The 25,000-nt window shown below is 49.3% G+C and overlaps 1 protein-coding gene and 2 long non-coding RNA genes across 5 annotated transcripts in view; 1 reads left to right on the forward strand and 2 right to left on the reverse strand.

Moving 5' to 3' along the window:
- The window catches only part of rasa3 (RAS p21 protein activator 3), a 156,429-nt gene that overhangs the window by 51,485 nt on the left and 79,944 nt on the right, over window positions 1-25,000 (forward strand). For all 3 annotated transcript variants that reach the window (XM_052516430.1, XM_052516428.1, XM_052516429.1), the window contains exon 5: window positions 184-260. In XM_052516430.1, coding sequence (XP_052372390.1) covers window positions 184-260 — 77 coding nt within the window. The remainder of the gene's footprint in view (window positions 1-183; window positions 261-25,000) is intronic.
- On the reverse strand, window positions 272-918 carry LOC127928883 (uncharacterized). The gene is made up of 3 exons (XR_008132646.1): window positions 849-918; window positions 654-779; window positions 272-590 (listed from the first exon to the last, which is right to left on the reverse strand). It is a non-coding gene; the product is annotated as an uncharacterized LOC127928883 (long non-coding RNA).
- Window positions 1,287-18,160, reverse strand: LOC127928884 (uncharacterized). The gene is made up of 9 exons (XR_008132647.1): window positions 17,800-18,160; window positions 17,708-17,753; window positions 15,889-15,980; window positions 13,403-13,494; window positions 4,704-4,795; window positions 3,587-3,632; window positions 3,421-3,512; window positions 3,099-3,328; window positions 1,287-1,505 (listed from the first exon to the last, which is right to left on the reverse strand). It is a non-coding gene; the product is annotated as an uncharacterized LOC127928884 (long non-coding RNA).

The raw sequence follows: 25,000 nt of genomic DNA on the forward strand, positions 1-25,000 counted from the left end.
CCACATTGACCCCCCGCCCCCAGTTCATACAGGCATTTCTGCAGGTGTGTGTGGAACAAGCATTTCTCTACACTCACAGTAACATCTGCTAACCATGTGTATGTGACCAATAAGATTTGATAACCATGTGTATGTGACCAATAGGATTCGATTTGATAACCATGGTAACACTGTGTTCCTCAGGGAAAGGTCCACATAGAGCTCCGTCTCAGTGAGGTCATCACAGACAGCGGAGTCGTCTGTCTTAAACTGGCCACACGGTGAGTACAACACACCTCAGTGATTCATGTCCCATCATCAAACCCTTCCCCTTTGAGACGCATCAGGCTACAACACACCTCAGTGATTCATGTCCCATCATCAAACCCTTCCCCTTTGAGACGCATCAGGCTACAACACACCTCACTGATTCATGTCCCATCATCAAACCCTTCCCCTTTGAGACGCATCAGGCTACAACACACCTCAGTGATTCATGTCCCATCATCAAACCCTTCCCCTTTGAGACGCATCAGGCTACAACACACCTCAGTGATTCATGTCCCATCATCAAACCCTTCCCCTTTGAGACGCATCAGGCTACAACACACCTCAGTGATTCCTGTCCCATCATCAAACCCTTCCCCTTTGAGACGCATCAGGCTACAACACACCTCAGTGATTCATGTCCCATCATCAAACCCTTCCCCTTTGAGACGCATCAGGCTACAACACACCTCACTGATTCATGTCCCATCATCAAACCCTTCCCCTTTGAGACGCATCAGGCTACAACACACCTCACTGATTCATGTCCCATCATCAAACAGTGATTCCTTCCCCTTTGAGACCATCAGGCTACAACACACCTCAGTGATTCATGTCCCATCATCAAACCCTTCCCCTTTGAGACACATCAGGCTACAACACACCTCACTGATTCATGTCCCATCATCAAAACCCTTCCCCTTTGAGACGCATCAGGCTACAACACACCTCACTGATTCATGTCCCTTTGAGATCATCAAATTCCTTCCCCTTTGAGACACATCAGGCTACAACACACCTCAGTGATTCATGTCCCTTTGAGATCATCAAACCCAGTGATTTCCCCTTTGAGACCGGTCAGGCTACAACACACCTCAGTGATTCCTGTCCCCTTTGAGATCACCTCAGTGATTCCTGTCCCCTTTGAGACCGGTCAGGCTACAACACACCTCAGTGATTCCTGTCCCTTTGAGATCATACAACAAAGTGATTCCTGTCCCCTTTGAGACGCATCAGGCTACAACACACCTCAGTGATTCCTGTCCCCTTTGAGACCGGTCAGGCTACAACACACCTCAGTGATTCCTGTCCCCTTTGAGACCGGTCAGGCTACAACACACCTCAGTGATTCCTGTCCCCTTTGAGACCGGTCAGGCTACAACACACCTCAGTGATTCCTGTCCCCTTTGAGACCGGTCAGGCTACAACACACCTCACTGATTCCTGTCCCCTTTGAGACCGGTCAGGCTACAACACACCTCAGTGATTCCTGTCCCCTTTGAGACCGGTCAGGCTACAACACACCTCAGTGATTCCTGTCCCCTTTGAGACCGGTCAGGCTACAACACACCTCAGTGATTCCTGTCCCCTTTGAGACCGGTCAGGCTACAACACACCTCAGTGATTCCTGTCCCCTTTGAGACCGGTCAGGCTACAACACACCTCAGTGATTCCTGTCCCCTTTGAGACCGGTCAGGCTACAACACACCTCAGTGATTCCTGTCCCCTTGAGACCTGTCCCAGACCTCACAACACACCTCAGTGATTCCTGTCCCCTTTGAGACCGGTCAGGCTACAACACACCTCAGTGATTCCTGTCCCCTTTGAGACCGGTCAGGCTACAACACACCTCAGTGATTCCTGTCCCCTTTGAGACCGGTCAGGCTACAACACACCTCAGTGATTCCTGTCCCCTTTGAGACCGGTCAGGCTACAACACACCTCAGTGATTCCTGTCCCCTTTGAGACCGGTCAGGCTACACACACACACCTCAGTGATTCCTGTCCCCTTTGAGACCGGTCAGGCTACAACACACCTCAGTGATTCCTGTCCCCTTTGAGACCGGTCAGGCTACAACACACCTCAGTGATTCCTGTCCCCTTTGAGACCGGTCAGGCTACAACACACCTCAGTGATTCCTGTCCCCTTTGAGACCGGTCAGGCTACAACACACCTCAGTGATTCCTGTCCCCTTTGAGACCGGTCAGGCTACAACACACCTCAGTGATTCCTGTCCCCTTTGAGACCGGTCAGGCTACAACACACCTCAGTGATTCCTGTCCCCTTTGAGACCGGTCAGGCTACAACACACCTCAGTGATTCCTGTCCCCTTTGAGACCGGTCAGGCTACAACACACCTCAGTGATTCCTGTCCCCTTTGAGACCGGTCAGGCTACAACACACCTCAGTGATTCCTGTCCCCTTTGAGACCGGTCAGGCTACAACACACCTCAGTGATTCCTGTCCCCTTTGAGACCGGTCAGGCTACAACACACCTCAGTGATTCCTGTCCCCTTTGAGACCGGTCAGGCTACAACACACCTCAGTGATTCCTGTCCCCTTTGAGACCGGTCAGGCTACAACACACCTCAGTGATTCCTGTCCCCTTTGAGACCGGTCAGGCTACAACACACCTCAGTGATTCCTGTCCCCTTTGAGACCGGTCAGGCTACAACACACCTCAGTGATTCCTGTCCCCTTTGAGACCGGTCAGGCTACAACACACCTCAGTGATTCCTGTCCCCTTTGAGACCGGTCAGGCTACAACACACCTCAGTGATTCCTGTCCCCTTTTCAGGCTACAACACAGACCTGTCCCTTTGAGTCAGGCTACAACACACCTCAGTGATTCCTGTCCCCTTTGAGACCGGTCAGGCTACAACACACCTCAGTGATTCCTGTCCCCTTTGAGACCGGTCAGGCTACAACACACCTCAGTGATTCCTGTCCCCTTTGAGACCGGTCAGGCTACAACACACCTCAGTGATTCCTGTCCCCTTTGAGACCGGTCAGGCTACAACACACCTCAGTGATTCCTGTCCCCTTTGAGACCGGTCAGGCTACAACACACCTCACTGATTCCTGTCCCCTTTGAGACCGGTCAGGCTACAACACACCTCAGTGATTCCTGTCCCCTTTGAGACCGGTCAGGCTACAACACACCTCAGTGATTCCTGTCCCCTTTGAGACCGGTCAGGCTACAACACACCTCAGTGATTCCTGTCCCCTTTGAGACCAGTCAGGCTACAACACACCTCAGTGATTCCTGTCCCCTTTGAGACGCATCAGGCTACAACACACCTCAGTGATTCCTGTCCCCTTTGAGACCGGTCAGGCTACAACACACCTCAGTGATTCCTGTCCCCTTTGAGACCGGTCAGGCTACAACACACCTCAGTGATTCCTGTCCCCTTTGAGACACATCAGGCTACAACACACCTCAGTGATTCCTGTCCCCTTTGAGACCGGTCAGGCTACAACACACCTCAGTGATTCCTGTCCCCTTTGAGACCGGTCAGGCTACAACACACCTCAGTGATTCCTGCTGAGACAACACACCTCAGTGATTCCTGTCCCCTTTGAGACACATCAGGCTACAACACACCTCAGTGATTCCTGTCCCCTTTGAGACCGGTCAGGCTACAACACACCTCAGTGATTCCTGTCCCCTTTGAGACCGGTCAGGCTACAACACACCTCAGTGATTCCTGTCCCCTTTGAGACCAGTCAGGCTACAACACACCTCAGTGATTCCTGTCCCCTGTTGAGACCGGTCAGGCTACAACACACCTCAGTGATTCCTGTCCCCTTTGAGACCGGTCAGGCTACAACACACCTCAGTGATTCCTGTCCCCTTTGAGACTGGTCAGGCTACAACACACCTCAGTGATTCCTGTCCCCTTTGAGACCGGTCAGGCTACAACACACCTCAGTGATTCCTGTCCCCTTTGAGACCGGTCAGGCTACAACACACCTCAGTGATTCCTGTCCCCTTTGAGACCGGTCAGGCTACAACACACCTCAGTGATTCCTGTCCCCTTTGAGACCAGTCAGGCTACAACACACCTCAGTGATTCCTGTCCCCTTTGAGACCGGTCAGGCTACAACACACCTCAGTGATTCCTGTCCCCTTTGAGACCGGTCAGGCTACAACACACCTCAGTGATTCCTGTCCCCTTTGAGACCGGTCAGGCTACAACACACCTCAGTGATTCCTGTCCCCTTTGAGACCGGTCAGGCTACAACACACCTCAGTGATTCCTGTCCCCTTTGAGACCGGTCAGGCTACAACACACCTCAGTGATTCCTGTCCCCTTTGAGACCGGTCAGGCTACAACACACCTCAGTGATTCCTGTCCCCTTTGAGACCGGTCAGGCTACAACACACCTCAGTGATTCCTGTCCCCTTTGAGACCGGTCAGGCTACAACACACCTCAGTGATTCCTGTCCCCTTTGAGACCGGTCAGGCTACAACACACCTCAGTGATTCCTGTCCCCTTTGAGACCGGTCAGGCTACAACACACCTCAGTGATTCCTGTCCCCTTTGAGACCGGTCAGGCTACAACACACCTCAGTGATTCCTGTCCCCCTTTGAGACCTGTCCCTTTGAGGTCAGGCTACAACACACCTCACTGATTCCTGTCCCCTTTGAGACCGGTCAGGCTACAACACACCTCAGTGATTCCTGTCCCCTTTGAGACCGGTCAGGCTACAACACACCTCAGTGATTCCTGTCCCCTTTGAGACACATCAGGCTACAACACACCTCAGTGATTCCTGTCCCCTTTGAGACCGGTCAGGCTACAACACACCTCAGTGATTCCTGTCCCCTTTGAGACCGGTCAGGCTACAACACACCTCAGTGATTCCTGTCCCCTTTGAGACCGGTCAGGCTACAACACACCTCAGTGATTCCTGTCCCCTTTGAGACCGGTCAGGCTACAACACACCTCAGTGATTCCTGTCCCCTTTGAGACCGGTCAGGCTACAACACACCTCAGTGATTCCTGTCCCCTTTGAGACCGGTCAGGCTACAACACACCTCAGTGATTCCTGTCCCCTTTGAGACCGGTCAGGCTACAACACACCTCAGTGATTCCTGTCCCCTTTGAGACCGGTCAGGCTACAACACACCTCAGTGATTCCTGTCCCCTTTGAGACCGGTCAGGCTACAACACACCTCAGTGATTCCTGTCCCCTTTGAGACCGGTCAGGCTGAGACAACACACCTCAGTGATTCCTGTCCCCTTTGAGACCGGTCAGGCTACAACACACCTCAGTGATTCCTGTCCCCTTTGAGACACACCTCAGTGATTCCTGCTTTACAACACACCTCAGTGATTCCTGTCCCCTTTGAGACCGGTCAGGCTACAACACACCTCAGTGATTCCTGTCCCCTTTGAGACCGGTCAGGCTACAACACACCTCAGTGATTCCTGTCCCCTTTGAGACCGGTCAGGCTACAACACACCTCAGTGATTCCTGTCCCCTTTGAGACCGGTCAGGCTACAACACACCTCAGTGATTCCTGTCCCCTTTGAGACCGGTCAGGCTACAACACACCTCAGTGATTCCTGTCCCCTTTGAGACCGGTCAGGCTACAACACACCTCAGTGATTCCTGTCCCCTTTGAGACCGGTCAGGCTACAACACACCTCAGTGATTCCTGTCCCCTTTGAGACCGGTCAGGCTACAACACACCTCAGTGATTCCTGTCCCCTTTGAGACCGGTCAGGCTACAACACACCAACACACCTCCAGTGATTCCTGTCCCCTTTGAGACCGGTCAGGCTACAACACACCTCAGTGATTCCTGTCCCCTTTGAGACCGGTCAGGCTACAACACACCTCAGTGATTCCTGTCCCCTTTGAGACCGGTCAGGCTACAACACACCTCAGTGATTCCTGTCCCCTTTGAGACCGGTCAGGCTACAACACACCTCAGTGATTCCTGTCCCCTTTGAGACCGGTCAGGCTACAACACACCTCAGTGATTCCTGTCCCCTTTGAGACCGGTCAGGCTACAACACACCTCAGTGATTCCTGTCCCCTTTGAGACCGGTCAGGCTACAACACACCTCAGTGATTCCTGTCCCCTTTGAGACCGGTCAGGCTACAACACACCTCAGTGATTCCTGTCCCCTTTGAGACCGGTCAGGCTACAACACACCTCAGTGATTCCTGTCCCCTTTGAGACCGGTCAGGCTACAACACACCTCAGTGATTCCTGTCCCCTTTGAGACCGGTCAGGCTACAACACACCTCAGTGATTCCTGTCCCCTTTGAGACCGGTCAGGCTACAACACACCTCAGTGATTCCTGTCCCCTTTGAGACCGGTCAGGCTACAACACACCTCAGTGATTCCTGTCCCCTTTGAGACCGGTCAGGCTACAACACACCTCAGTGATTCCTGTCCCCTTTGAGACCGGTCAGGCTACAACACACCTCAGTGATTCCTGTCCCCTTTGAGCAGGCTACAACACACCTCAGTGATTCCTGTCCCCTTTGAGACCGGTCAGGCTACAACACACCTCAGTGATTCCTGTCCCCTTTGAGACCGGTCAGGCTACAACACACCTCAGTGATTCCTGTCCCCTTTGAGACCGGTCAGGCTACAACACACCTCCTGATTCCTGTCCCCTTTGAGACCGGTCAGGCTACAACACACCTCAGTGATTCCTGTCCCCTTTGAGACCGCATCAGGCTACAACACACCTCAGTGATTCCTGTCCCCTTTGAGACCGGTCAGGCTACAACACACCTCAGTGATTCCTGTCCCCTTTGAGACCGGTCAGGCTACAACACACCTCAGTGATTCCTGTCCCCTTTGAGACCGGTCAGGCTGAGACAACAACACACCTCAGTGATTCCTGTCCCCTTTGAGACCGGTCAGGCTACAACACACCTCAGTGATTCCTGTCCCCTTTGAGACCGGTCAGGCTACAACACACCTCAGTGATTCCTGTCCCCTTTGAGACCGGTCAGGCTACAACACACCTCAGTGATTCCTGTCCCCTTTGAGACCGGTCAGGCTACAACACACCTCAGTGATTCCTGTCCCCTTTGAGACCGGTCAGGCTACAACACACCTCAGTGATTCCTGTCCCCTTTGAGACCGGTCAGGCTACAACACACCTCAGTGATTCCTGTCCCCTTTGAGACCGGTCAGGCTACAACACACCTCAGTGATTCCTGTCCCCTTTGAGACCGGTCAGGCTACAACACACCTCAGTGATTCCTGTCCCCTTTGAGACCGGTCAGGCTACAACACACCTCAGTGATTCCTGTCCCCTTTGAGACCGGTCAGGCTACAACACACCTCAGTGATTCCTGTCCCCTTTGAGACCGGTCAGGCTACAACACACCTCAGTGATTCCTGTCCCCTTTGAGACCGGTCAGGCTACAACACACCTCAGTGATTCCTGTCCCCTTTGAGACCGGTCAGGCTACAACACACCTCAGTGATTCCTGTCCCCTTTGAGACAGGCATCAGTGGCTACAACACACCTCAGTGATTCCTGTCCCCTTTGAGACCGGTCAGGCTACAACACACCTCAGTGATTCCTGTCCCCTTTGAGACCGGTCAGGCTACAACACACCTCAGTGATTCCTGTCCCCTTTGAGACCGGTCAGGCTACAACACACCTCAGTGATTCCTGTCCCCTTTGAGACCGGTCAGGCTACAACACACCTCAGTGATTCCTGTCCCCTTTGAGACCGGTCAGGCTACAACACACCTCAGTGATTCCTGTCCCCTTTGAGACCGGTCAGGCTACAACACACCTCAGTGATTCCTGTCCCCTTTGAGACCGGTCAGGCTACAACACACCTCAGTGATTCCTGTCCCCTTTGAGACCGGTCAGGCTACAACACACCTCAGTGATTCCTGTCCCCTTTGAGACCGGTCAGGCTACAACACACCTCAGTGATTCCTGTCCCCTTTGAGACCGGTCAGGCTACAACACACCTCAGTGATTCCTGTCCCCTTTGAGACCGGTCAGGCTACAACACACCTCAGTGATTCCTGTCCCCTTTGAGACGGTCAGGCTACAACACACCTCAGTGATTCCTGTCCCCTTTGAGCTCACAACACACCTCACTGATTCCTGTCCCCTTTGAGACCGGTCAGGCTACAACACACCTCAGTGATTCCTGTCCCCTTTGAGACCGGTCAGGCTACAACACACCTCAGTGATTCCTGTCCCCTTTGAGACCGGTCAGGCTACAACACACCTCAGTGATTCCTGTCCCCTTTGAGACCGGTCAGGCTACAACACACCTCAGTGATTCCTGTCCCCTTTGAGACCGGTCAGGCTACAACACACCTCAGTGATTCCTGTCCCCTTTGAGACCGGTCAGGCTACAACACACCTCAGTGATTCCTGTCCCCTTTGAGACCGGTCAGGCTACAACACACCTCAGTGATTCCTGTCCCCTTTGAGACCGGTCAGGCTACAACACACCTCAGTGATTCCTGTCCCCTTTGAGACCGGTCAGGCTACAACACACCTCAGTGATTCCTGTCCCCTTTGAGACCGGTCAGGCTACAACACACCTCAGTGATTCCTGTCCCCTTTGAGACCGGTCAGGCTACAACACACCTCAGTGATTCCTGTCCCCTTTGAGACCGGTCAGGCTACAACACACCTCAGTGATTCCTGTCCCCTTTGAGACCGGTCAGGCTACAACACACCTCAGTGATTCCTGTCCCCTTTGAGACCGGTCAGGCTACAACACACCTCAGTGATTCCTGTCCCCTTTGAGACCGGTCAGGCTACAACACACCTCAGTGATTCCTGTCCCCTTTGAGACCGGTCAGGCTACAACACACCTCAGTGATTCCTGTCCCCTTTGAGACCGGTCAGGCTACAACACACCTCAGTGATTCCTGTCCCCTTTGAGACCGGTCAGGCTACAACACACCTCAGTGATTCCTGTCCCCTTTGAGACCGGTCAGGCTACAACACACCTCAGTGATTCCTGTCCCCTTTGAGACCGGTCAGGCTACAACACACCTCAGTGATTCCTGTCCCCTTTGAGACCGGTCAGGCTACAACACACCTCAGTGATTCCTGTCCCCTTTGAGACCGGTCAGGCTACAACACACCTCAGTGATTCCTGTCCCCTTTGAGACCGGTCAGGCTACAACACACCTCAGTGATTCCTGTCCCCTTTGAGACCGGTCAGGCTACAACACACCTCAGTGATTCCTGTCCCCTTTGAGACCGGTCAGGCTACAACACACCTCAGTGATTCCTGTCCCCTTTGAGACCGGTCAGGCTACAACACACCTCAGTGATTCCTGTCCCCTTTGAGACCGGTCAGGCTACAACACACCTCAGTGATTCCTGTCCCCTTTGAGACCGGTACAACACACCTCAGGCTCACAACACACCTCAGTGATTCCTGTCCCCTTTGAGACCGGTCAGGCTACAACACACCTCAGTGATTCCTGTCCCCTTTGAGACCGGTCAGGCTACAACACACCTCAGTGATTCCTGTCCCCTTTGAGACCGGTCAGGCTACAACACACCTCAGTGATTCCTGTCCCCTTTGAGACCGGTCAGGCTACAACACACCTCAGTGATTCCTGTCCCCTTTGAGACCGGTCAGGCTACAACACACCTCAGTGATTCCTGTCCCCTTTGAGACCGGTCAGGCTACAACACACCTCAGTGATTCCTGTCCCCTTTGAGACCGGTCAGGCTACAACACACCTCAGTGATTCCTGTCCCCTTTGAGACCGGTCAGGCTACAACACACCTCAGTGATTCCTGTCCCCTTTGAGACCGGTCAGGCTACAACACACCTCAGTGATTCCTGTCCCCTTTGAGACCGGTCAGGCTACAACACACCTCAGTGATTCCTGTCCCCTTTGAGACCGGTCAGGCTACAACACACCTCAGTGATTCCTGTCCCCTTTGAGACCGGTCAGGCTACAACACACCTCAGTGATTCCTGTCCCCTTTGAGACCGGTCAGGCTACAACACACCTCAGTGATTCCTGTCCCCTTTGAGACCGGTCAGGCTACAACACACCTCAGTGATTCCTGTCCCCTTTGAGACCGGTCAGGCTACAACACACCTCAGTGATTCCTGTCCCCTTTGAGACCGGTCAGGCTACAACACACCTCAGTGATTCCTGTCCCCTTTGAGACCGGTCAGGCTACAACACACCTCAGTGATTCCTGTCCCCTTTGAGACCGGTCAGGCTACAACACACCTCAGTGATTCCTGTCCCCTTTGAGACCGGTCAGGCTACAACACACCTCAGTGATTCCTGTCCCCTTTGAGACCGGTCAGGCTACAACACACCTCAGTGATTCCTGTCCCCTTTGAGACCGGTCAGGCTACAACACACCTCAGTGATTCCTGTCCCCTTTGAGACCGGTCAGGCTACAACACACCTCAGTGATTCCTGTCCCCTTGAGATTCCTCAGTGATTCCCCTTTGAGACCGGTCAGGCTACAACACACCTCAGTGATTCCTGTCCCCTTTGAGACCGGTCAGGCTACAACACACCTCAGTGATTCCTGTCCCCTTTGAGACCGGTCAGGCTACAACACACCTCAGTGATTCCTGTCCCCTTTGAGACCGGTCAGGCTACAACACACCTCAGTGATTCCTGTCCCCTTTGAGACCGGTCAGGCTACAACACACCTCAGTGATTCCTGTCCCCTTTGAGACCGGTCAGGCTACAACACACCTCAGTGATTCCTGTCCCCTTTGAGACCGGTCAGGCTACAACACACCTCAGTGATTCCTGTCCCCTTTGAGACCGGTCAGGCTACAACACACCTCAGTGATTCCTGTCCCCTTTGAGACCGGTCAGGCTACAACACACCTCAGTGATTCCTGTCCCCTTTGAGACCGGTCAGGCTACAACACACCTCACACCTTTCAGTGATTCAGTGATTCCTGTCCCCTTTGAGACCGGTCAGGCTACAACACACCTCAGTGATTCCTGTCCCCTTTGAGACCGGTCAGGCTACAACACACCTCAGTGATTCCTGTCCCCTTTGAGACCGGTCAGGCTACAACACACCTCAGTGATTCCTGTCCCCTTTGAGACCGGTCAGGCTACAACACACCTCAGTGATTCCTGTCCCCTTTGAGACCGGTCAGGCTACAACACACCTCAGTGATTCCTGTCCTTTGAGACCGGTCAGGCTACAACACACCTCAGTGATTCCTGTCCCCTTTGAGACCGGTCAGGCTACAACACACCTCAGTGATTCCTGTCCCCTTTGAGACCGGTCAGGCTACAACACACCTCAGTGATTCCTGTCCCCTTTGAGACCGGTCAGGCTACAACACACCTCAGTGATTCCTGTCCCCTTTGAGACCGGTCAGGCTACAACACACCTCAGTGATTCCTGTCCCCTTTGAGACCGGTCAGGCTACAACACACCTCAGTGATTCCTGTCCCCTTTGAGACCGGTCAGGCTACAACACACCTCAGTGATTCCTGTCCCCTTTGAGACCGGTCAGGCTACAACACACCTCAGTGATTCCTGTACAACACACCCAGTGATTCCTGTCCCCTTTGAGACCGGTCAGGCTACAACACACCTCAGTGATTCCTGTCCCCTTTGAGACCGGTCAGGCTACAACACACCTCAGTGATTCCTGTCCCCTTTGAGACCGGTCAGGCTACAACACACCTCAGTGATTCCTGTCCCCTTTGAGACCGGTCAGGCTACAACACACCTCAGTGATTCCTGTCCCCTTTGAGACCGGTCAGGCTACAACACACCTCAGTGATTCCTGTCCCCTTTGAGACCGGTCAGGCTACAACACACCTCAGTGATTCCTGTCCCCTTTGAGACCGGTCAGGCTACAACACACCTCAGTGATTCCTGTCCCCTTTGAGACCGGTCAGGCTACAACACACCTCAGTGATTCCTGTCCCCTTTGAGACCGGTCAGGCTACAACACACCTCAGTGATTCCTGTCCCCTTTGAGACCGGTCAGGCTACAACACACCTCAGTGATTCCTGTCCCCTTTGAGACCGGTCAGGCTACAACACACCTCAGTGATTCCTGTCCCCTTTGAGACCTTTGAGTCAGGCTACAACACACCTCAGTGATTCCTGTCCCCTTTGAGACCGGTCAGGCTACAACACACCTCAGTGATTCCTGTCCCTTTGAGACCGGTCAGGCTACAACACACCTCAGTGATTCCTGTCCCCTTTGAGACCGGTCAGGCTACAACACACCTCAGTGATTCCTGTCCCCTTTGAGACCGGTCAGGCTACAACACACCTCAGTGATTCCTGTCCCCTTTGAGACCGGTCAGGCTACAACACACCTCAGTGATTCCTGTCCCCTTTGAGACCGGTCAGGCTACAACACACCTCAGTGATTCCTGTCCCCTTTGAGACCGGTCAGGCTACAACACACCTCAGTGATTCCTGTCCCCTTTGAGACCGGTCAGGCTACAACACACCTCAGTGATTCCTGTCCCCTTTGAGACCGAGTCAGGCTACAACACACCTCAGTGATTCCTGTCCCCTTTGAGACCGGTCAGGCTACAACACACCTCAGTGATTCCTGTCCCCTTTGAGACCGGTCAGGCTACAACACACCTCAGTGATTCCTGTCCCCTTTGAGACCGGTCAGGCTACAACACACCTCAGTGATTCCTGTCCCCTTTGAGACCGGTCAGGCTACAACACACCTCAGTGATTCCTGTCCCCTTTGAGACCGGTCAGGCTACAACACACCTCAGTGATTCCTGTCCCCTTTGAGACCGGTCAGGCTACAACACACCTCAGTGATTCCTGTCCCCTTTGAGACCGGTCAGGCTACAACACACCTCAGTGATTCCTGTCCCCTTTGAGACCGGTCAGGCTACAACACACCTCAGTGATTCCTGTCCCCTTTGAGACCGGTCAGGCTACAACACACCTCAGTGATTCCTGTCCCCTTTGAGACCGGTCAGGCTACAACACACCTCAGTGATTCCTGATTCCCCTTTGAGACCGGTCAGGCTACAACACACCTCAGTGATTCCTGTCCCCTTTGAGACCGGTCAGGCTACAACACACCTCAGTGATTCCTGTCCCCTTTGAGACCGGTCAGGCTACAACACACCTCAGTGATTCCTGTCCCCTTTGAGACCGGTCAGGCTACAACACACCTCAGTGATTCCTGTCCCCTTTGAGACCGGTCAGGCTACAACACACCTCAGTGATTCCTGTCCCCTTTGAGACCGGTCAGGCTACAACACACCTCAGTGATTCCTGTCCCCTTTGAGACCGGTCAGGCTACAACACACCTCAGTGATTCCTGTCCCCTTTGAGACCGGTCAGGCTACAACACACCTCAGTGATTCCTGTCCCCTTTGAGACCGGTCAGGCTACAACACACCTCAGTGATTCCTGTCCCCTTTGAGACCGGTCAGGCTACAACACACCTCAGTGATTCCTGTCCCCTTTGAGACACATCAGGCTACAACACACCTCAGTGATTCCTGTCCCCTTTGAGACCGGTCAGGCTACAACACACCTCAGTGATTCCTGTCCCCTTTGAGACCGGTCAGGCTACAACACACCTCAGTGATTCCTGTCCCCTTTGAGACCGGTCAGGCTACAACACACCTCAGTGATTCCTGTCCCCTTTGAGACCGGTCAGGCTACAACACACCTCAGTGATTCCTGTCCCCTTTGAGACCGGTCAGGCTACAACACACCTCAGTGATTCCTGTCCCCTTTGAGACCGGTCAGGCTACAACACACCTCAGTGATTCCTGTCCCCTTTGAGACCGGTCAGGCTACAACACACCTCACTGATTCCTGTCCCCTTTGAGACCGGTCAGGCTACAACACACCTCAGTGATTCCTGTCCCCTTTGAGACCGGTCAGGCTACAACACACCTCAGTGATTCCTGTCCCCTTTGAGACCGGTCAGGCTACAACACACCTCAGTGATTCCTGTCCCCTTTGAGACCGGTCAGGCTACAACACACCTCAGTGATTCCTGTCCCCTTTGAGACCGGTCAGGCTACAACACACCTCAGTGATTCCTGTCCCCTTTGAGACCGGTCAGGCTACAACACACCTCAGTGATTCCTGTCCCCTTTGAGACCGGTCAGGCTACAACACACCTCAGTGATTCCTGTCCCCTTTGAGACCGGTCAGGCTACAACACACCTCAGTGATTCCTGTCCCCTTTGAGACCGGTCAGGCTACAACACACCTCAGTGATTCCTGTCCCCTTTGAGACCGGTCAGGCTACAACACACCTCAGTGATTCCTGTCCCCTTTGAGACCGGCTCAGGCTGAGACAACACACCTCAGTGATTCCTGTCCCCTTTGAGACCGGTCAGGCTACAACACACCTCAGTGATTCCTGTCCCCTTTGAGACCGGTCAGGCTACAACACACCTCAGTGATTCCTGTCCCCTTTGAGACCGGTCAGGCTACAACACACCTCAGTGATTCCTGTCCCCTTTGAGACCGGTCAGGCTACAACACACCTCAGTGATTCCTGTCCCCTTTGAGACCGGTCAGGCTACAACACACCTCAGTGATTCCTGTCCCCTTTGAGACCGGTCAGGCTACAACACACCTCAGTGATTCCTGTCCCCTTTGAGACCGGTCAGGCTACAACACACCTCAGTGATTCCTGTCCCCTTTGAGACCGGTCAGGCTACAACACACCTCAGTGATTCCTGTCCCCTTTGAGACCGGTCAGGCTACAACACACCTCAGTGATTCCTGTCCCCTTTGAGACCGGTCAGGCTACAACACACCTCAGTGATTCCTGTCCCCTTTGAGACCGGTCAGGCTACAACACACCTCAGTGATTCCTGTCCCCTTTGAGACCGGTCAGGCTACAACACACCTCAGTGATTCCTGTCCCCTTTGAGACCGGTCAGGCTACAACACACCTCAGTGATTCCTGTCCCCTTTGAGACCGGTCAGGCTACAACACACCTCAGTGATTCCTGTCCCCTTTGAGACCGGTCAGGCTACAACACACCTCAGTGATTCCTGTCCCCTTTGAGACCGGTCAGGCTACAACACACCTCAGTGATTCCTGTCCCCTTTGAGACCATCAGGCTACAACACACCAGTGATTCCAGTGATTCCTGTCCCCCTTTGAGACCGGTCAGGCTACAACACACCTCAGTGATTCCTGTCCCCTTTGAGACCGGTCAGGCTACAACACACCTCAGTGATTCCTGTCCCCTTTGAGACCGGTCAGGCTACAACACACCTCAGTGATTCCTGTCCCCTTTGAGACCGGTCAGGCTACAACACACCTCAGTGATTCCTGTCCCCTTTGTCAGGCTACAACACACCTCAGTGATTCCTGTCCCCTTTGAGACCGGTCAGGCTACAACACACCTCAGTGATTCCTGTCCCCTTTGAGACCGGTCAGGCTACAACACACCTCAGTGATTCCTGTCCCCTTTGAGACCGGTCAGGCTACAACACACCTCAGTGATTCCTGTCCCCTTTGAGACCGGTCAGGCTACAACACACCTCAGTGATTCCTGTCCCCTTTGAGACCCTACAACACACCTCAGTGATTCCTGTCCCCTTTGAGACCGGTCAGGCTACAACACACCTCAGTGATTCCTGTCCCCTTTGAGACCTTTGAGGTCAGGCTACAACACACCTCAGTGATTCCTGTCCCCTTTGAGACCGGTCAGGCTACAACACACCTCAGTGATTCCTGTCCCCTTTGAGACCGGTCAGGCTACAACACACCTCAGTGATTCCTGTCCCCTTTGAGACCGGTCAGGCTACAACACACCTCAGTGATTCCTGTCCCCTTTGAGACCGGTCAGGCTACAACACACCTCAGTGATTCCTGTCCCCTTTGAGACCGGTCAGGCTACAACACACCTCAGTGATTCCTGTCCCCTTTGAGACCGGTCAGGCTACAACACACCTCAGTGATTCCTGTCCCCTTTGAGACACATCAGGCTACAACACACCTCAGTGATTCCTGTCCCCTTTGAGACCGGTCAGGCTACAACACACCTCAGTGATTCCTGTCCCCTTTGAGACCGGTCAGGCTACAACACACCTCAGTGATTCCTGTCCCCTTTGAGACCGGTCAGGCTGAGACAACACACCTCAGTGATTCCTGTCCCCTTTGAGACCGGTCAGGCTACAACACACCTCAGTGATTCCTGTCCCCTTTGAGACCGGTCAGGCTACAACACACCTCAGTGATTCCTGTCCCCTTTGAGACCGGTCAGGCTACAACACACCTCAGTGATTCCTGTCCCCTTTGAGACCGGTCAGGCTACAACACACCTCACTGATTCCTGTCCCCTTTGAGACCGGTCAGGCTACAACACACCTCAGTGATTCCTGTCCCCTTTGAGACCGGTCAGGCTACAACACACCTCAGTGATTCCTGTCCCCTTTGAGACCGGTCAGGCTACAACACACCTCAGTGATTCCTGTCCCCTTTGAGACCGGTCAGGCTACAACACACCTCAGTGATTCCTGTCCCCTTTGAGACCGGTCAGGCTACAACACACCTCAGTGATTCCTGTCCCCTTTGAGACCGGTCAGGCTACAACACACCTCAGTGACCGGTCAGGCTACAACACACCTCAGTGATTCCTGTCCCCTTTGAGACCGGTCAGGCTACAACACACCTCAGTGATTCCTGTCCCCTTTGAGACCGGTCAGGCTACAACACACCTCAGTGATTCCTGTCCCCTTTGAGACCGGTCAGGCTACAACACACCTCAGTGATTCCTGTCCCCTTTGAGACCGGTCAGGCTACAACACACCTCATTCCTGTCCCCTTTGATTCCTGTCCCCTTTGAGACCGGTCAGGCTACAACACACCTCAGTGATTCCTGTCCCCTTTGAGACCGGTCAGGCTACAACACACCTCAGTGATTCCTGTCCCCTTTGAGACCGGTCAGGCTACAACACACCTCAGTGATTCCTGTCCCCTTTGAGACCGGTCAGGCTACAACACACCTCAGTGATTCCTGTCCCCTTTGAGACCGGTCAGGCTACAACACACCTCAGTGATTCCTGTCCCCTTTGAGACCGGTCAGGCTACAACACACCTCAGTGATTCCTGTCCCCTTTGAGACCGGTCAGGCTACAACACACCTCTTTGAGACCGTCAGGCTACAACACACCTCAGTGATTCCTGTCCCCTTTGAGACCGGTCAGGCTACAACACACCTCAGTGATTCCTGTCCCCTTTGAGACCGGTCAGGCTACAACACACCTCAGTGATTCCTGTCCCCTTTGAGACCGGTCAGGCTACAACACACCTCAGTGATTCCTGTCCCCTTTGAGACCGGTCAGGCTACAACACACCTCAGTGATTCCTGTCCCCTTTGAGACCGGTCAGGCTACAACACACCTCAGTGATTCCTGTCCCCTTTGAGACCGGTCAGGCTACAACACACCTCAGTGATTCCTGTCCCCTTTGAAACGGTCAGGCTACAACACACCTCAGTGATTCCTGTCCCCTTTGAGACCGGTCAGGCTACAACACACCTCAGTGATTCCTGTCCCCTTTGAGACCGGTCAGGCTACAACACACCTCAGTGATTCCTGTCCCCTTTGAGACCGGTCAGGCTACAACACACCTCAGTGATTCCTGTCCCCTTTGAGACCGGTCAGGCTACAACACACCTCAGTGATTCCTGTCCCCTTTGAGACCGGTCAGGCTACAACACACCTCAGTGATTCCTGTCCCCTTTGAGACACATCAGGCTACAACACACCTCAGTGATTCCTGTCCCCTTTGAGACCGGTCAGGCTACAACACACCTCAGTGATTCCTGTCCCCTTTGAGACACATCAGGCTACAACACACCTCAGTGATTCCTGTCCCCTTTGAGACCGGTCAGGCTACAACACACCTCAGTGATTCCTGTCCCCTTTGAGACCGGTCAGGCTACAACACACCTCACTGATTCCTGTCCCCTTTGAGACCGGTCAGGCTACAACACACCTCACTGATTCCTGTCCCCTTTGAGACCGGTCAGGCTACAACACACCTCAGTGATTCCTGTCCCCTTTGAGACCGGTCAGGCTACAACACACCTCACTGATTCCTGTCCCCTTTGAGACCAGTCAGGCTACAACGCTACGGCTGTTCTACAGATGTCTGTGTGAGCGTGCGCGCATGTGAGTGTGTTGTTTTGTGTGTTTTTGTGTGTTTTTGTATGTGTGTTAACGGGCGCGTGTTTGTGGAAAAGATTCCTATTCTATGTTGGAATGAGTCCTATTCTCTGTTCTATAGGAATGAGTCCTATTCTCTGTTGGAATGAGTCCTATTCTCTGTTCTATAGGAAAGAGTCCTATTCTCTGTTCTATGGAATGAGATTCTCTGTTCTATAGGAAAGAGTCCTATTCTCTGTTGGAATGAGTCCTATTCTCTGTTCTATAGGAAAGAGTCCTATTCTCTGTTCTATTGGAATGAGTCCTATTCTCTGTTCTATAGGAATGAGTCCTATTCTCTGTTGGAATGAGTCCTATTCTCTGTTGGAATGAGTCCTATTCTCTGTTCTATAGGAATGAGTCCTATTCTCTGTTCTATAGGAAAGAGTCCTATTCTCTGTTCTATTGGAATGAGTCCTATTCTCTGTTCTATAGGAAAGAGTCCTATTCTCTGTTCTATTGGAATGAGTCCTATTCTCTGTTCTATAGGAATGAGTCCTATTCTCTGTTCTAATGGAATGAGTCCTATTCTCTGTTCTATAGGAATGAGTCCTATTCTCTGTTCTATAGGAATGAGTCCTATTCTCTGTTCTATTGGAATGAGTCCTATTCTCTGTTGGAATGAGTCCTATTCTCTGTTGGAATGAGTCCTATTCTCTGTTCTATAGGAATGAGTCCTATTCTCTGTTCTATAGGAATGAGTCCTATTCTCTGTTCTATTGGAATGAGTCCTATTCTCTGTTCTATAGGAATGAGTCCTATTCTCTGTTCTATTGGAATGAGTCCTATTCTCTGTTCTATAGGAATGAGTCCTATTCTCTGTTCTATTGGAATGAGTCCTATTCTCTGTTCTATTGGAATGAGTCCTATTCTCTGTTGGAATGAGTCCTATTCTCTGTTGGAATGAGTCCTATTCTCTGTTCTATAGGAATGAGTCCTATTCTCTGTTCTATAGGAATGAGTCCTATTCTCTGTTCTATTGGAATGAGTCCTATTCTCTGTTCTATAGGAATGAGTCCTATTCTCTATTGGAATGAGTCCTATTCTCTGTTCTATAGGAATGAGTCCTATTCTCTGTTCTATAGGAATGAGTCCTATTCTCTATTGGAATGAGTCCTATTCTCTGTTCTATTGGAATGAGTCCTATTCTCTGTTCTATAGGAATGAGTCCTATTCTCTGTTCTATAGGAATGAGTCCTATTCTCTATTGGAATGAGTCCTATTCTCTGTTCTATTGGAATGAGTCATATTCTCTGTTCTATTGGAATGAGTCCTATTCTCTGTTCTATAGGAATGAGTCCTATTCTCTGTTCTATAGGAATGAGTCCTATTCTCTGTTCTATAGGAATGAGTCCTATTCTCTGTTCTATTGGAATGAGTCCTATTCTCTGTTGGAATGAGTCCTATTCTCTGTTGGAATGAGTCCTATTCTCTGTTCTATTGGAATGAGTCCTATTCTCTGTTCTATATAGGAATGAGTCCTATTCTCTGTTCTATAGGAATGAGTCCTATTCTCTGTTCTATTGGAATGAGTCCTATTCTCTGTTCTATAGGAATGAGTCCTATTCTCTGTTCTATTGGAATGAGTCCTATTCTCTGTTCTATTGGAATGAGTCCTATTCTCTGTTCTATTGGAATGAGTCCTATTCTCTGTTCTATTGGAATGAGTCCTATTCTCTGTTGGAATGAGTCCTATTCTCTGTTCTAATGGAATGAGTCCTATTCTCTGTTCTATAGGAATGAGTCCTATTCTCTGTTCTATTGGAATGAGTCCTATTCTCTGTTCTATTGGAATGAGTCCTATTCTCTGTTCTATTGGAATGAGTCCTATTCTCTATTGGAATGAGTCCTATTCTCTGTTCTATAGGAACGAGTCCTATTCTCTGTTCTATAGGAATGAGTCCTATTCTCTATTGGAATGAGTCCTATTCTCTGTTCTATAGGAAAGAGTCCTATTCTCTGTTCTATAGGAAAGAGTCCTATTCTCTGTTCTATAGGAAAGAGTCCTATTCTCTGTTCTATAGGAATGAGTCCTATTCTCTGTTCTATAGGAATGAGTCCTATTCTCTGTTCTATTGGAATGAGTCCTATTCTCTGTTCTATAGGAATGAGTCCTATTCTCTGTTGGAATGAGTCCTATTCTCTGTTGGAATGAGTCCTATTCTCTGTTCTATAGGAATGAGTCCTATTCTCTGTTCTATAGGAAAGAGTCCTATTCTCTGTTCTATTGGAATGAGTCCTATTCTCTGTTCTATAGGAAAGAGTCCTATTCTCTGTTCTATTGGAATGAGTCCTATTCTCTGTTCTATAGGAATGAGTCCTATTCTCTGTTCTAATGGAATGAGTCCTATTCTCTGTTCTATTGGAATGAGTCCTATTCTCTATTGGAATGAGTCCTATTCTCTGTTCTATAGGAATGAGTCCTATTCTCTTTTCTATTGGAATGAGTCATATTCTCTGTTCTATTGGAATGAGTCCTATTCTCTGTTCTATTGGAATGAGTCCTATTCTCTGTTCTATTGGAATGAGTCCTATTCTCTATTGGAATGAGTCCTATTCTCTGTTCTATAGGAATGAGTCCTATTCTCTGTTCTATAGGAATGAGTCCTATTCTCTATTGGAATGAGTCCTATTCTCTGTTCTATTGGAATGAGTCCTATTCTCTGTTCTATAGGAATGAGTCCTATTCTCTGTTCTATAGGAATGAGTCCTATTCTCTATTGGAATGAGTCCTATTCTCTGTTCTATTGGAATGAGTCATATTCTCTGTTCTATTGGAATGAGTCCTATTCTCTGTTCTATAGGAATGAGTCCTATTCTCTGTTCTATAGGAATGAGTCCTATTCTCTGTTCTATAGGAATGAGTCCTATTCTCTGTTCTATTGGAATGAGTCCTATTCTCTGTTGGAATGAGTCCTATTCTCTGTTGGAATGAGTCCTATTCTCTGTTGGAATGAGTCCTATTCTCTGTTCTATTGGAATGAGTCCTATTCTCTGTTGGAATGAGTCCTATTCTCTGTTCTATTGGAATGAGTCCTATTCTCTGTTGGAATGAGTCCTATTCTCTGTTCTATAGGAATGAGTCCTATTCTCTGTTCTATTGGAATGAGTCCTATTCTCTGTTCTATTGGAATGAGTCCTATTCTCTGTTCTATAGGAATGAGTCCTATTCTCTGTTCTATTGGAATGAGTCCTATTCTCTGTTCTATTGGAATGAGTCCTATTCTCTGTTCTATTGGAATGAGTCCTATTCTCTGTTCTATTGGAATGAGTCCTATTCTCTGTTCTATAGGAATGAGTCCTATTCTCTGTTCTAATGGAATGAGTCCTATTCTCTGTTCTATAGGAATGAGTCCTATTCTCTGTTCTATAGGAATGAGTCCTATTCTCTGTTCTATAGGAATGAGTCCTATTCTCTGTTGGAATGAGTCCTATTCTCTGTTGGAATGAGTCCTATTCTCTGTTCTATTGGAATGAGTCCTATTCTCTGTTGGAATGAGTCCTATTCTCTGTTCTATAGGAATGAGTCCTATTCTCTGTTGGAATGAGTCCTATTCTCTGTTCTATAGGAATGAGTCCTATTCTCTGTTCTATTGGAATGAGTCCTATTCTCTGTTCTATTGGAATGAGTCCTATTCTCTGTTCTATAGGAAAGAGTCCTATTCTCTGTTCTATAGGAAAGAGTCCTATTCTCTGTTCTATTGGAATGAGTCCTATTCTCTGTTCTATAGGAAAGAGTCCTATTCTCTGTTCTATTGGAATGAGTCCTATTCTCTGTTCTATAGGAATGAGTCCTATTCTCTGTTCTATAGGAATGAGTCCTATTCTCTGTTCTATAGGAATGAGTCCTATTCTCTGTTCTATTGGAATGAGTCCTATTCTCTGTTCTATAGGAATGAGTCCTATTCTCTGTTCTATTGGAATGAGTCCTATTCTCTGTTCTATAGGAATGAGTCCTATTCTCTGTTCTATTGGAATGAGTCCTATTCTCTGTTCTATTGGAATGAGTCCTATTCTCTGTTCTATAGGAATGAGTCCTATTCTCTGTTCTATAGGAATGAGTCCTATTCTCTGTTCTATTGGAATGAGTCCTATTCTCTGTTCTATTGGAATGAGTCCTATTCTCTGTTCTATTGGAATGAGTCCTATTCTCTGTTCTATAGGAATGAGTCCTATTCTCTGTTCTATTGGAATGAGTCCTATTCTCTGTTCTATTGGAATGAGTCCTATTCTCTGTTCTATTGGAATGAGTCCTATTCTCTGTTCTATTGGAATGAGTCCTATTCTCTGTTCTATAGGAATGAGTCCTATTCTCTGTTCTATTGGAATGAGTCCTATTCTCTGTTCTATTGGAATGAGTCCTATTCTCTGTTCTATAGGAATGAGTCCTATTCTCTGTTCTATAGGAATGAGTCCTATTCTCTGTTCTATAGGAATGAGTCCTATTCTCTGTTCTATTGGAATGAGTCCTATTCTCTGTTGGAATGAGTCCTATTCTCTGTTGGAATGAGTCCTATTCTCTGTTCTATTGGAATGAGTCCTATTCTCTGTTGGAATGAGTCCTATTCTCTGTTCTATTGGAATGAGTCATATTCTCTGTTCTATTGGAATGAGTCATATTCTCTGTTCTATAGGAATGAGTCCTATTCTCTGTTCTATAGGAATGAGTCCTATTCTCTGTTCTATTGGAATGAGTCCTATTCTCTGTTGGAATGAGTCCTATTCTCTGTTGGAATGAGTCCTATTCTCTGTTGGAATGAGTCCTATTCTCTGTTCTATTGGAATGAGTCCTATTCTCTGTTGGAATGAGTCCTATTCTCTGTTCTATTGGAATGAGTCCTATTCTCTGTTGGAATGAGTCCTATTCTCTGTTCTATTGGAATGAGTCCTATTCTCTGTTCTATAGGAATGAGTCCTATTCTCTGTTCTATAGGAATGAGTCCTATTCTCTATTGGAATGAGTCCTATTCTCTGTTCTATTGGAATGAGTCCTATTCTCTGTTCTATTGGAATGAGTGCTATTCTCTGTTGGAATGAGTCCTATTCTCTGTTCTATAGGAATGAGTCCTATTCTCTGTTGGAATGAGTCCTATTCTCTGTTCTATAGGAATGAGTCCTATTCTCTGTTCTATTGGAATGAGTCCTATTCTCTGTTGGAATGAGTCCTATTCTCTGTTCTATTGGAATGAGTCCTATTCTCTGTTCTATTGGAATGAGTCCTATTCTCTGTTCTATTGGAATGAGTGCTATTCTCTGTTGGAATGAGTCCTATTCTCTGTTCTATTGGAATGAGTGCTATTCTCTGTTGGAATGAGTCCTATTCTCTGTTCTATAGGAATGAGTCCCATTCTCTGTTGGAATGAGTCCCATTCTCTGTTCTATTGGAATGAGTCCTATTCTCTGTTGGAATGAGTCCTATTCTCTGTTCTGTTGGAATGAGTGCTATTCTCTGTTGGAATGAGTCCTATTCTCTGTTCTATTGGAATGAGTGCTATTCTCTGTTGGAATGAGTCCTATTCTCTGTTCTATAGGAATGAGTCCTATTCTCTGTTGGAATGAGTCCTATTCTCTGTTCTATTGGAATGAGTCATATTCTCTGTTCTATAGGAATGAGTCCTATTCTCTGTTCTATTGGAATGAGTGCTATTCTCTGTTGGAATGAGTCCTATTCTCTGTTCTATAGGAATGAGTCCTATTCTCTGTTGGAATGAGTCCTATTCTCTGTTCTATTGGAATGAGTCATATTCTCTGTTCTATTGGAATGAGTCATATTCTCTGTTCTATAGGAATGAGTCCTATTCTCTGTTGGAATGAGTCCTATTCTCTGTTCTATTGGAATGAGTCATATTCTCTGTTCTATTGGAATGAGTCATATTCTCTGTTCTATAGGAATGAGTCCTATTCTCTGTTGGAATGAGTCCTATTCTCTGTTGGAATGAGTCCTATTCTCTGTTGGAATGAGTCCTATTATCTCTTCTATTGGAATGAGTCCTATTCTCTGTTCTATTGGAATGAGTCCTATTCTCTGTTCTATTGGAATGAGTCCTATTCTCTGTTCTAATGGAATGAGTCCTATTCTCTGTTCTAATGGAATGAGTCCTATTCTCTGTTCTATTGGAATGAGTCCTATTCTCTGTTCTATTGGAATGAGTCCTATTATCTGTTCTATAGGAATGAGTCCTATTCTCTGTTCTATAGGAATGAGTCCTATTCTCTGTTGGAATGAGTCCTATTCTCTGTTCTATTGGAATGAGTCCTATTCTCTGATCTGTTGGAATGAGTCCTATTCTCTGTTCTATTGGAATGAGTCCTATTCTCTGTTCTAATGGAATGAGTCCTATTCTCTGTTCTATTGGAATGAGTCCTTTTCTCTGTTGGAATGAGTCCTATTCTCTGTTCTGTTGGAATGAGTCCTATTCTCTGTTGGAATGAGTCCTATTCTCTGTTCTAATGGAATGAGTCCTATTCTCTGTTGGAATGAGTCCTATTCTCTGTTGGAATGAGTCCTATTCTCTGTTGGAATGAGTCCTATTCTCTGTTCTATTGGAATGAGTCCTATTCTCTGTTCTAATGGAATGAGTCCTATTCTCTGTTCTATTGGAAAGAGTCCTATTCTCTGTTCTGTTGGAATGAGTCCTATTCTCTGTTCTATTGGAATGAGTCCTATTCTCTGTTCTATAGGAATGAGTCCTATTCTCTGTTCTATAGGAATGAGTCCTATTCTCTGTTCTATAGGAATGAGTCCTATTCTCTATTGGAATGAGTCCTATTCTCTGTTCTATTGGAATGAGTCCTATTCTCTGTTCTA

This window comes from Oncorhynchus keta, unplaced genomic scaffold, assembly GCF_023373465.1.
Source record: "Oncorhynchus keta strain PuntledgeMale-10-30-2019 unplaced genomic scaffold, Oket_V2 Un_scaffold_4369_pilon_pilon, whole genome shotgun sequence".
In the NCBI taxonomy this organism is placed as follows: domain Eukaryota; kingdom Metazoa; phylum Chordata; class Actinopteri; order Salmoniformes; family Salmonidae; genus Oncorhynchus; species Oncorhynchus keta.